Source organism: Gambusia affinis, linkage group LG15, assembly GCF_019740435.1.
Source record: "Gambusia affinis linkage group LG15, SWU_Gaff_1.0, whole genome shotgun sequence".
Lineage (NCBI taxonomy): Eukaryota > Metazoa > Chordata > Actinopteri > Cyprinodontiformes > Poeciliidae > Gambusia > Gambusia affinis.
Genome location: NC_057882.1, coordinates 10,348,215 through 10,360,766, shown reverse-complemented (window position 1 = coordinate 10,360,766; position 12,552 = coordinate 10,348,215). Strand labels below are relative to the sequence as shown.

Here is a 12,552-nt window from a genome sequence, read left to right as displayed (position 1 = left end):
TCATCACTGCTGATATTTTCTTCTCTTTGGATCCGTCTCAGTCTGTGGGAGCCTTTGCCCCCAGCGCCACCCGCCCCTTTCGCCCCCCATCCCATGATATTTGTTGTCCTGCTCTAAACTTAGCTGTGACAGAACCACTCCTCATCACAACATGCATTGGAGTACAAAAGATGGGATCAAGTTTCCTCAGATGCTGCTGTATGTCAGTCGTGACGCAGTAAAAATAAGGTGAGTGCGTGCTCAGGGTTCTTCATTGCTCTCACTGACTGTTTAGCTCAATTAGTTTGAAATTCGTTTCTGTGTGTTAAAGCCAACGTTTGTTACTCATCTGTTCAGCCTTGTGGTATGATGAACAGCTGCTTCTACAGTCACACAGGCATTTTGATTCTACTCTGATGAACTAATGGTCCCAAATGGAGTTGTTTACCCGTTAGTGGACTGGGAAGAATTTCTGCTTCCAAGAAACATCAAACTTGACGTGAGACTGCACTGATTTCTGCATGTTTTTTTCTCTGCTCAATCGCTCTCACCTGTCATTTGGAGATGTAGCCCAGCCATGCTTTTTTTCTGCTTGTGCTCAACTGTGATGTGATGGGCAGCTATAACTCAACGCTCATTCCTGGTAAGCCATGCAACTATGGACTGTGAAACTTTTTAAGTACTTTCTCTCTTTCTCTTCAATGAGCGTTTTATTATTTGTCCTCTGTTTCTCTCAAAGACACAGAAGAGTTTGATTCCATTGTATGGTCGAGTCTGAACGAGCAGAGAGCTCCTGCTGCAGATGAGACGCTACAGTCAGAGCTCCATTCTCTGGGAAGTATAAGACAAGTGTTTGCGATGAACTGCAACGCCTCTCTCAAAACTTGGAGCCCTGTTTGAAAAGTGTGTCTGGTGTATTTGTGTTCCCGCTGTCCTTGGGATAAATTTAGCTTTCCTGAGCCACCTCATACACACACAGACATGTATTGCAGCTGAAGATATCTACTTTTGCTCCTTGCTTGTGACAAAGGCACTTACTCCCCCAGTAACAGATGAGTTCTGTCACAGAAATTAATAACTTGACCAGAATCAAAATCCTCTTCAGACAGCGACTTAATTGAAGACAAACTGGAACAATGTATCTTCATTTGGATTGGATTGGTTGTCTTAAAGTGGTGTGAGAGGCTTTAAAATAAATCACTCTGAGCACAATCTCAGACATGAAATCCAACCTTCACTTTGAGTACAATTGTTAGGTAAGGAAAAAATCTGACATTAAGGATTGTTTTAAATAAGATTACTACACTTATTTGCTCCTTTGCTGGTAATAGTGGTATTACTCTTTTGTAAAATCCTAAGCCCATTTTACATAGATATGTTTGTGATGATAGGACAGAAGAAGCTTTTTCCTGTTATGCCTCCTAAAATAGGGTTGCATTTACTGGTTTTATTACCATTTTCTTTGCTTCTCTTCTATTATAGTGACATTTGTTTCTTTAAAGATGCTGTCATACTGTTTCTCATCTTCCTGTGTGTCGGTGTGCTGAAAAATGCATGACATGAGGATCTAAATTGATTATGTCCAAGTTTTTTGCACTGCAGGGCCATAATTGCCAACTTGATAGTAATCAGCAGCTATATTTTATTACAATTTTATTACAATTGAATTCTTTCCGTTTTTGCTGCTCGGCAATAAATTGATTAATAAAAATGTCATTGGATGTTTGTGGGACTGCTTATTATGACATTAAAATTAAAGCAAGAAAACATGGCTAATGAAAATGGTAATTATTATTGAATCAATTATCTTAAGCATCCTGCATGCTGGCGTGAGTGAAGAACCTGCGTAGCGTCAGATGTTGTTTTGTGTAGTTCAGTTGCAGTTAGGTGGATCTTGTTGCAGCATGCTCTATTGTCGTTCACATTTTGATGAGTGGCTGAGAAAAAAATGTTTCTGCATTGGATACATATCTATTTCCTTCACATAGATGCTATGGGAATTGCTAGTGGTGCCAACAATTGTGATTTAGTTAAAAACCTTGCTTTCAATACAAAGTGCTTTCAGCAACAAGCACTTTGTATTGCCTTGTTGCTGAAAATGTGCTATATAAATAAAATTACCTTTTACCTACCTTTACCTTCATAGTGTATGATTCCAGCTGAAGGCAAGTATTCACAGTAAAAGATTTTTTTTTTATTTTCAGACTTCCTGTGGTATCAAATGTCAAATTTATTTTAAAACATTTTACACAATCAAATAATCAGGGAAGCTGTCGTATGTGGCAGAAAACTCAAACTGGACTTTATTTACAGGTAACATTTATGATCGAGAAGGAAAGAAGAGAAAACCAAAGCGAAGGAATGAATTTTTCAGCAAATGAAGAGAGCACTCAGGAAACAAAACAGGATTCGTCCCCCCTTCAAGTGAGTCTTAATGGGAAACTGAGTATTGGTAACTGGTGACACAGACTGGAAAATTAGGTGTAATTTTAATTTGACATTTTCTGTCCCATAGGCTGCAGACAAGAAAATGTCAAAGGAGTCTTTCTCCTCGCTGCTGCCGAAGGCTCTCTCTGCTGTGCTAAGTCCAGCATTGCCCCCAACCCTCAACTCAGATCCCCGACCAAGAAGCCCAGAGAAAAATATCAAGCCAAACGTAGAACAGCTGCACGCCGAGTTAAAAGACCTCAGGGACCAGTTTGAACAGATGAAGAGTCGACACAAGTAGGACTAAACTATTTTTACAGGCAGTTTGACAATTCAACCTCTTCAATTTACTTTGATGCAAATGTTACCTTAAAGTTAGCAGTAAGCTTAAGTAATGCACTGCATTTCTTAGATACATATATTTATTGTCAAGTTCAAAAACATTTGAACTGTTTTTGAACTTTATTTAAAAAAAATCTTTTGTTTCAGCAAAGAAATTAAGCTGCTGATGAATGAGCTTGATGAGGAGAAGAGGATTCGCTTAACTTTACAGGTAGAAGTACATCTTAGTTAGTCTGTAAATAGTTTTAAAACTGAGATTAGGTTTGAAGTAATAATATCTGATATCTGTTACTGTGTCTTTCTTTGATTAAGATGGAAATCCAGCGGATGAAGAAGCACATGTCGAAATGAACAAGAAGGACTGGATCAAGGGCAAGGGCTTCTGTTGTTACATATGCTTTATCTAACTTTCTAAAGAAACTGAACATGAAAATAATCTTTTTCAATGGACAGCTTATTATTAAAAGTATCTCTGAGGTGGTTGATTCACTCCAAGTCTCAGTTAGGCAGTTGAATAAGGTTACAAAGTGCATATAAAACACTGAGTCATTGCTGAAATGTCTCAATCCAGTCTCAGGGATCTAGGTGGTGCCCAAATAAAGGCTTTTTAAAATTGATTGAAATTATAATCCCTGGCTAAAATCAACTCCCAGATTGCTTCATGGCTACGTTTTGACCAGCTGAAACTGGATTGAAATATGTTACAACCAAAGTACTATCAAGTCATATTAAACCAGAGAATAAACATGCTAATGTTAGCCTAACATTTGACCAAACTGGGAGCAAGGCATAACTTTAATGAAGACAGTAGGCAAACAAATTTTAAATATAATCACGTTTTAGGTGGCAAGCTGTCAGAAGACTGAAGTAGCTTTACATGCCAGTTAACTCTATGTTGGATTTGCCTAATGAGGCTGTCCTCCAGAAATTCCTGTTTGGAAAATAAATATGTTACTCAAGAAAATGACAGACAGTGCCACTAAAGTGGGACACAAAAGATACTGGATTTTTATGCACGCGCACGATTTGATTTTCTTAACCTGAGTGAATATTTGACACAAAAATTAGGCAAATTTGTGTCCACTTTGAATATTTCTTTGTTTTTTCACACTGATTCTCATCCTACAAACTGAGTTTTTGGGTTGAGCCTGACATATTGGGGACAATCTCAATGCAGAGAGATTTTACAATATAAGCAGTGACAATCCCATTTTAGGGAATAAATTTTATCCTACAATATGTCAATACTCACTTCCTGGGAGTGGGATTTATCAGAGGGGCAACATCCAAAATTTGAGAGTAGAAAGGATGGAATGGCCAGGCCACTTGTGAACACTTGTGGACAAAGTTGGGTAGAGTACCCACAGAGTGTACTTGAGTAAGGAGCAGCACTATTTCAACATATTTTCACTCAAGTAAAAATAAAAGGTTTACTCAAGTAGTGAGTAATTGATCATACTGTAATACCATGTGATTCAACCAATCAATATACAAACACATTGGTTAACTTGTGAAAAATACTGGAATAGAATTCCATACCATCCCACAGGAGTGTGTGATCACATTGGTGACTAGGCTAAAGAGGGTTATGCACGTTTTTCCTTTTTTTTATTGTTACAAGATAAAAAATTTTGAGGAAACACACATTTCTTAGTTATCAGCGAATGTCTGATCTGAAATGGCTCAAATTGGTTTTGGGGACAAAAAGTCTTGATTAGGATGTTTCATTCCAGGAAGTATTCAAGTTTGAGCACATTTATCCAAAGCAAGTTGCATGATACATTTGTCTTTTGGGCTGAACCTGAGCAGCTCATTTATTTCTTTGCTAATGTAACCAATGTTGTGATGTGAGGAAGATGCTTATTATATTTTTGGTTGTAGCAAGAACAAATAAATGTATTCATTCAAACACAGAAAAATATTTTTGGCATCATAAGCTGAAACAGCGAAAGTTCTGAAGTTAAACCAGCATTGATGCTGAAGAAAGCTGGACTGAAATAGTTTTTCTGATGCGCTACCAGCAGCTTATCTGTCAATCAGTGTCAGTCAGTGGCATCCTAATACGAAGTTATAATCCTGGTGAAGTTATCAAAGGCAAACATATGAAACGAAGAAACATTTACTTAATACAAAATATTATTAAAAAAATGTAAATAAAACTCAGAGGCCAGATATTTTTACTGAGAAAATAAAAATGTATTTAGTTTGACTTTTAAAAATTGAAATATAAATGTAGTCCAGTTTTTCTTTATATGAAATATTTATACACATCCTATACAACTATGTACCTTTTTTTTTCTTTGAAACAAATATACAGTTTTCAGAATATGACACATTTCTATTTTTTTTTTTTTTTTTTTAGAAAACTTGACTGACCAGTTGGTGCCTTTTCATTTGGGATCCTTATTAATTTTCCAACCCGTCCTAAAGAAACTGAGGAACCAGAGGACTCTTCCTCATGAAAGTTCTTGATTGAGGTTTCAGCTTGATTTCAGGACGAGGTTTCTTCACATGGAATAGGCCTGAATGTGAACTCTTTCTTATTAACAAGAAGAATGTCGTAACGACAAAGAGGCCTGCGAAATAAAAAAATAAAAAGAAACTGCTGTGAATTTGGAGATAAAAGTAAAACAGACTTTTTTTGAACTGACACAGTTAAAATGATCTAAAATCTGTAAATGTTGCGTACTTCTTTTTGCGATCCAGGGGTGTGAAACGGATTCTCAGAACCCGAAGCTTGCCTTTGGAATTACACCCCACTCCAGAGTAGTATTTGATAGAGACTTTTTTCACTGACTGAATGTTTCTATTGAACATAGCAAGCATTGTGATCTCTGTGTCCTTCATGAACTGTGTTGCTTTACTGGTTAAAAAGATAAAAAGAAAGAAACACACAGACATATGAAGTTATGGAGGAATACTTGATTTTTGGGCAGCAGTATGAAAAAAGAAGTCTTACTGTTCAATGATTGCCACTGCCTCATTAACACCGTCGCTGATTTTAATATCCATGTATCCCTTCTGTGCCTTCTGATTCCAAATCATCACATCTACTCTGTAGTTTGTCACTGAAAGAGCAGAACATATTTATGCAAAATTATTTCAAACAATAAAGTACCTTCTTTTGTTGACATTTTGCTATAGTACTCATGTCATGGTCTATTTATTATGGACAACATCTGTGGAGAGTGGAAACATACAATGCTGCTGTCAGAAAACCAGTAATCAAGAACATTTTGTTTAGTTTGTTTCTTTGTTCTATGTTGTGGAAAATGCAAAAAACTAAATTTATTGCAGAAAATCCGTACATCCTTTTCTGACTGTCGTTTTGCTGCTTTCAGCAATGTGCAGGAATGTGAAGGAACATTAAAATGCCTTTCTGCTGTTGATGAAAGTCTTTGTGCTACCACTAGGTGGAGACACAAACAAAATCATGCAGAATCAAATTAGATTTTCTAAAAGAGGGTGCGTCTCAGTAAATTAGAATCCATTTGAAAAATCTAATGTTTATTCATTCCTCACAGAGTGATGTATTTAAAATGCTTATTTATTCCCAGTTTGATGGTTGTGGCTTGATGAAAATCAAAACAATTACAAACAATTAATGTAACCCTCCACAGTAAAGGTAGGTCGCCAAAGGTCATTGCTAAAGAAATTGCTTACAGAATTAAGTATACAAGTTTGACAATGTAGCTTGGTAAAAATCAAACCTTTGGTTTGTCAGAGGGTCTTGACCCTCAAATATTAAGAAACAATTACTTGTTGGAGGAATGGGCTAAAGAAAAAGATGACTGGATTTTTACTCAGTGATCCAGAGTCACTTATTTAGTTGAAGGCAAAGTTTGCATTTCATTTGTAAAACTATTCCAGAGTCTGGGAATGGAGCGGAGAAGCACAAAATTCAAGCTGGTTCAGGTCCTTTGTGAGGTTTCCACAGTCAGCAAAAAATTGTGGAGCCATATCTCCTGGTATTGATCAATCAGTGAATCAATACCAGCTCAGCCATTTACCAAGTGATTTTAGAGCATTCCAGATGGATTCTTTTTGTTAGCTGTAACCTGATTATAAAAACAAACTCAAATAAACATAAATATACCTCTCTCTATTAAATATGATTATCCATTTTTGCTAAAAAGCATTTTTTCTGTGATATTCTAATGTACTGAGATGCACCCTTTTCATATATATATGATAAAGCATTGTTTTCCATAACTCTAGTTATTCTGCTAAATAGTAAAATTACTTACAGCAATATGGAGAGTCTGAGTTTGTGTTAAAGTAGTACTTTGTTTGGCTCAGTTGACTGAGGACATCCTTCCACCGTATAACTTCGTAGCCTGATTTGAGTACAAACATATGCATCAGTCTAAATGTTAAGCAAGGTGTACATACACTGTTGTGTATCAGTACAGCAGTAGAAGAACATGGGAAGTAAGTTCATCAATAAAACCACCAACCAAAGACAGGACAACCAGCTTCACCAAAGTGGTCACAGCTCATGCATCTTCCATCCAGAAAATCTTCATAGGAGGAACAGGGGAATGCTGGACTGGGGCATGCCTCATATATAGTGTCCAAGAAAAGCAACACAGACCTCTGGTGGTCACATTTGAAGTAGTCACCTGCTGTTTAAGGGTTAATGAGTGGAAATATTGTCATTTTAAAATGACAGCTCACTGTACAGCAGCACATGTTGTTCTAGTCCCTCAAACCTTACGTGATAGCACAGTCTTCGCACAGCCAGGCTGGTCTGTTCCTCCATTAGCATAGAAATCAATGTGGCCCAATGGTGCCCTGAAGCCCAGAACTGAAAACCATAATACGCCATATAAACATCATTATTTAGATACATAAAAAAAATAAAAATAACATCACTTAAGATTTTAAAGCAACTATTAAACCGCCTGACAGTCAATGTCTGTGTGCAGCGCATCAACAAACTGAGCGTCTGTCTGGTCCAGTCGCATTTCTGGAGGTTTGCCAGTGAACGTAGGTCCGGCAGGATCAAGAGCTGCAAAGATTACATCAGTACAAACCAGACAGAAAGTAGCATAGAGGTCAGTTGATGTTTAAATTTATGGGTGAAGTAAATATACAAACTACGTACACTATATTGCACCAAAACAGGCTGTACCATTGTCGTACAGGTTCTTCTTCAGAAACACATGCATGCTATGAATCTATCTATCAGGACTTAAGTCTATTAAAACTCAGTTGTTGCAACTCAGAATGCAACCAGATTGTTTGCAGGTTTTGTTTTCACTTCATTTTGGCTCGTGTTTGTCTCACCTTGAATCAAACTGGCATAAAATCATGTCCTGTCATGTAAAACGTACCTGTTATTCTTCCGATTGAACTGTTAAGATTTGCTCCCACAAAACCGGAAATATGGGCTCCAAGACTGACTCCAATCATGTGAATCGCACTTAGAGAAGTGCCGTGCTCCTGAAACAGAGTTTAGAAAAGTTCCACAAAGCTGTCAAGGACGTTGTTCTCTCCAGACACAACAGATTTGATTATCGGAGATCAGAGACATTTTGTACCTGCATCATTTTAATGAAAGCGGTGAGGCTGTCTGCCACTTTGTATGTTTTCTCAACCACCTTAAAATAATTAACATTAGCAGCCCCAGAGTTCCAGTCCACTACCACAACATTCATGTCTTGCCTGGCCAACAGCCTCTTTGTGAAGTTGCTCAACCATATCGGGGGAGATCCTGTGGGCCGATAGCCATGGATGATGAAGGTGGTGGGGTTGGACATGTTAAACTCGGGATGCTCTGCCAGGTTGGTGTGGGACAGGACCACCCCACAGCTGTCATTGTGCCTGGTGTAAAGCAGCAGCCTGATTCTGAGGCTTGTGCCGATGAGGGCATGAGTTAAGTCTAGATCTGTGAATTCCTCACATCTTTGGTCTGGGGATCCTATTAAAAACAAACAAACAAAAAATATAAACAAAGAAGATAAGTTATTATTTCAGGACATTGTGTTATGTTCGATTTTATACATATCACAATGTATAAAATCGAACATCCACATGGTAGTGGCAGCATCATAGATCATTTTTTTTAGCGGAGTCCGGGAAGCTGGTTAGAAATGTTGGATGCTACAGATTTGCGGCTGGACTGGAGGTACCTCCTTCAGCAGCAAAACAAGATAATCATATAATGGGGATACAAACGCATGTCCCAGTTTTCAGATTTTTCATAGTAAAAATTCTCAGTCATACATTTCTCTGCTTTTTTTTTCCACATGTATTTACTACTTTGTAAATACGCCACAGTAAAATACACAAACGTGTGTAGTTGCGATGTGAACAGATGAGAACAACCCAAGAAGTGGGAATATTTTAATTAGAAATTGCTGTAGGCATCAATACTTCTGCCCTGGATAAACAATTCATGTACTGCAACAAAATAACAGCATAAGCCTCAACACGCTGACAGAGCAAAGGGCATAAAACTGAAGCCGTGGGAAAGATCTTACAAAAGATGCAGGTTCTACTAGAAGTGATTAAAATATTTATATTAGTGGTTTTCTCGTTGCCCTTTGCAAATTAACTTGCCTCTCCTTACTTGCTGAGACAGAACAAAAGGCAGAACAGTTGGGAACGTTTAGTCACATTGTCAGCTATCTTGCGCAACAGTAGTACGACTCTTTTTTATGTGCTTTCCCGGAAAGTGAGCTGTACAATCACAAACCAAGGCTATTGCAAAAAAAGAGAACATTTTTCTCTAGAAATCTCAGTTCCACATCTGTGGTTGGTCTGTAGTTAAGGCTTAACTTGTGATACACTTAAGGTTAAAAAACCAGCATGTGTGTGGTTTTGCATTTAAATATCATCCACAGTCAAAGATATGATGCTAAGACTTGTGCTAGTCATTTCTGTGGTATGTTGCATACTACCTTTGCATAGTTGAACTGTTATCAGCAGGAAAGGTGTCAGACAAGACCACAGAAACATGTTCAGCTGCAGCAAGTGAAATCTAGAAAGATAGAGACATTGACATTAAAATAATCTGATATAAACAATTTAAGCTTAACTGGGTATTTAACTTATCATAAAACCACAACTGTTGTTTAAGTGATTGCCTCTGTATCTCAGATAGATACAGAGGGAAGGCAAGAGCTGTCTTTCTTATCTAAGTACTCCTTCATGTAATTAAAGCAAGGACATAAAACATAAAATGTATTACTTATTTACAGTGGAAGTGAAGCTTAGGCAACCTAAGGACAAATAAATCAGTTTAATTAACAGTCTCCACCCACAGTGTTCATCACAGCCAATGACTGAGAAACTGACAGCTTCAGTTTCTCCTGCCTGTATTCCCTGGCTTTTAAAACACTGGTTTTCTCTCCAACAACGGACACCACATATTTAGTAACTATTCCTTGTTCCCACTAGATTAATTCCTGATAGGAAGTGTTGTTTTTAAGCCTTACCTTTAGGTGTGGTGTTCTCTGGAGAGCTGTGCCAAAGATTCAGAGGTTCAGAGTGCTGCTCTGTTTTGATCTCCATATATTTGAAAAGCATTTACTCCAGGAAGTGAGAGGTGGCAACTTGTCTCAGAGATAACCACTCCCCTTCCTTAGGGTTATTATGCTCAAAGGTGAAAAAATACCTATGAAGTCAGTTTTGGTATAAACTGGTTCTGTGAGTGGTTTTGTAGGTAGTTTGTTTTTAGCTAAAATGATTTGAAGTCCCTCAAAGAATAAAACAGTAAACAACATAAATACATTTATCAAACATATTTTATACAAAGCCAAAAATGAAACTGAAAACTATAGGGGCTTTCCAAAAGGCAGGGCTTCACTATACCAATATTATACTGTATTTAAGTAATGTCAGAGTTTTCTCACAATTTGCTACATTACTGACAAGTACAGGTTAAACTTGCTTGAAAAACTGAATGTCGCCATTAAGGTGTGCCAATCCTTTACTTGTCCTTCAGAAGGAATGATTTAATGTGGGGTAGCAAAAATGATTCACTCATGAATGGCACCTTTGGAAATGTACTACTTCTGTACCCACGCGCGTTCAAAACCTAACACGTAATGTAAAAATAACATGTAAAAAGTACAATCAAAACATTATTTCCAACATGTGTTGTGGTGTTAGTATTTGTAGTTTCCCTGCTTTACAAATTCTTGAAGGATTCCTGTTTTTCTTGAAAATCTCCCTTAGAATAGCCCCTAGACTGGGACTGTTTTTAAGCACACAACCACTTCTTTGAAATAGGTAAGTTCGGTGACAGACCGTATACTTACACAGATATTTTAGTGATTGCGATGGATTATATCTGCAATGACTTCAGGATATAAGACAAGCTCATAAGAAGAAATGGAAATATCAGTCAGACATGACAGAGGATATGTAAATCTTCTCTGATGAATTAATTTATGAGGAGGTCCCAGAAGGGACGTGATAGCAACACCAGACATGCCAAACACCAGCTACCAGTTAAAAGACTTGTCGCTATAAATTTCAAGACCATACAAACAAAGATGTGCTCCAGCTGAATTGATATAACTCTACACCAACCATGGATTTAAGACAGCTTTGAACTTTATTATATCAACAATACAATGAAAGCATTCATGGAGAGCTCAATGAGACCATGGAGAAATGCAGATGTTCAACGAAACTGGGGCCGATTTATCAGCTCACCCCTATTACCAACACAACCAGCTGTTCAAAAGAAAAGATAGAACCCACCAATATCAAGACTAGAAAGTTCTATGCTATGGACAAAAGGTTTCACCCAAACTCCAGAATTATAAAACTGCAGAAGGAGGAAGTCCAAAAATGAGTGACTGCATCAGGTTGATAAACTGCTGCATGAGTGTCTCAGGAAGGAGAAATCCAGAGTGTAAGAAAAAAAAAGTAGCTTCATTAGAAACCGGAGGCAATGTCTGAGACCTCTGTTCAAAAAAACACAATCATTGGAACAACTCAAAAACTATGCAACATCCTCAAGCTCCAGGTCTCTAGAGGACCCAAACCTGTAACTAAGCCAACCAGGATAAGGTGAATGGAGAAAAAAAAAATCCAAAAACACCTGACAGGTTTGTTGAATAATGGCTGTTGTATTTAGTTTCACCCATCTGTGCTCTACCCAGCTAGAATATGTGTTCAATGTCATTTGAAGAGTTTACCTACCATCAAACATAGTACTTTGCATGTGGACAAAGAAGTTCAGTTTCAGCCTTATCTGACCAGAGCACCTCGTCATATTATGCATGAATTTATTGCTACTGGTTGGTGAGACTGAACATTGTTTTATTGCTTTAAATTTCTTTGCACCTTAATTTACCACCTTTCTGATGTGTCTCTTATGAAGAGCATTTGCATTAAACTGAGGCTATAATGAAAAGGGGACTTTGGAAGGCAAAATTACAGAGGTTAATTTATAACAGTAACTCAATTCACCAAGTAAAACATGTTATTAATAAACATAATATTAATTCCACTTCAAAATTATGCATTTTTGCATTAGCCCTTAAAGATTCTAAGACTATAACTTTTTCAAGGAATGCATTACCCAGCTATTAAAATGTCTTAAACAGCTAGTACAAAGTGACACCACACACACAGAAGGAAAAAAACATTTCTGTCAAAGGAAGACAGATCTGTATTGATTGCAAACACACTCTAGATTTCCGAATACCTTCAGCAGAGTGGCATGAACTTTGCTCATCCGGTTCTCTCGTCATCGGGGTCAGGCAGACTGATGGGATGTAAACTTAAAGAGACACACAGGCTCATAAAGCTCCCATGTTGACTAGTCAGACCAGCAGAGAGGAG

The 12,552-nt window shown here is 37.5% G+C and overlaps 2 protein-coding genes across 9 annotated transcripts; one reads left to right on the top strand and one right to left on the bottom strand.

Annotated features, from left to right (window-relative positions):
* The first annotated feature begins 146 nt into the window (after positions 1-146).
* Positions 147-5,243, top strand: si:dkey-71d15.2 (SH3 domain-containing kinase-binding protein 1). Of its 6 annotated transcripts, none has more exons than XM_044139916.1 (7): positions 147-228; positions 337-622; positions 719-813; positions 2,293-2,403; positions 2,495-2,703; positions 2,896-2,959; positions 3,061-4,888. In XM_044139916.1, exons 2-7 carry the CDS (start codon positions 592-594, stop codon positions 3,097-3,099), a joined length of 549 nt encoding a protein of 182 aa, XP_043995851.1. In that variant the 5' UTR covers positions 147-228; positions 337-591; the 3' UTR covers positions 3,100-4,888. The 6 variants fall into 6 exon arrangements, with proteins under 6 accessions (XP_043995851.1, XP_043995856.1, XP_043995853.1 ...); XM_044139918.1 differs by having other exon boundaries at positions 155-228; positions 544-622; XM_044139919.1 differs by having other exon boundaries at positions 156-228; positions 550-622.
* lipia (lipase, member Ia) lies at positions 2,992-12,552 on the bottom strand. 3 transcript variants are annotated; one of them, XM_044139912.1, is made up of 11 exons: positions 12,416-12,552; positions 9,654-9,733; positions 8,292-8,671; positions 8,085-8,193; positions 7,658-7,759; positions 7,466-7,555; positions 7,206-7,373; positions 6,996-7,085; positions 5,708-5,816; positions 5,438-5,611; positions 2,992-5,324 (listed from the first exon to the last, which is right to left on the bottom strand). In XM_044139912.1, exons 2-11 carry the CDS (start codon positions 9,709-9,711, stop codon positions 5,240-5,242), a joined length of 1,365 nt encoding a protein of 454 aa, XP_043995847.1. In that variant the 5' UTR covers positions 9,712-9,733; positions 12,416-12,552; the 3' UTR covers positions 2,992-5,239. The 3 variants fall into 3 exon arrangements, with proteins under 3 accessions (XP_043995847.1, XP_043995848.1, XP_043995846.1); XM_044139913.1 differs by lacking the exon at positions 12,416-12,552 and adding an exon at positions 10,191-10,354 and having other exon boundaries at positions 7,206-7,370; XM_044139911.1 differs by lacking the exon at positions 12,416-12,552 and adding an exon at positions 10,191-10,344 and having other exon boundaries at positions 2,993-5,324.

Excerpts from the sequence above, each read along its gene's own strand:
- lipia (XM_044139912.1), bottom strand. The coding sequence starts at position 9,711 with ATGTTTCTGTGGTCTTGTCTGACACCTTTCCTGCTGATAACAGTTCAA. Across the intron at positions 5,817-6,995 it reads CTCAGACTCTCCATATTGCT|TGACAAACTACAGAGTAGAT; the intron begins GTAAGTAATTTT and ends CTGCTCTTTCAG. Across the intron at positions 5,325-5,437 it reads CCCCTGGATCGCAAAAAGAA|GCCTCTTTGTCGTTACGACA; the intron begins GTACGCAACATT and ends TTTATTTCGCAG.
- si:dkey-71d15.2 (XM_044139920.1), top strand. The coding sequence starts at position 592 with ATGGGCAGCTATAACTCAACGCTCATTCCTG. Across the intron at positions 623-718 it reads TAACTCAACGCTCATTCCTG|ACACAGAAGAGTTTGATTCC; the intron begins GTAAGCCATGCA and ends TTTCTCTCAAAG. Across the intron at positions 814-2,292 it reads AGTCAGAGCTCCATTCTCTG|GTAACATTTATGATCGAGAA; the intron begins GGAAGTATAAGA and ends CTTTATTTACAG.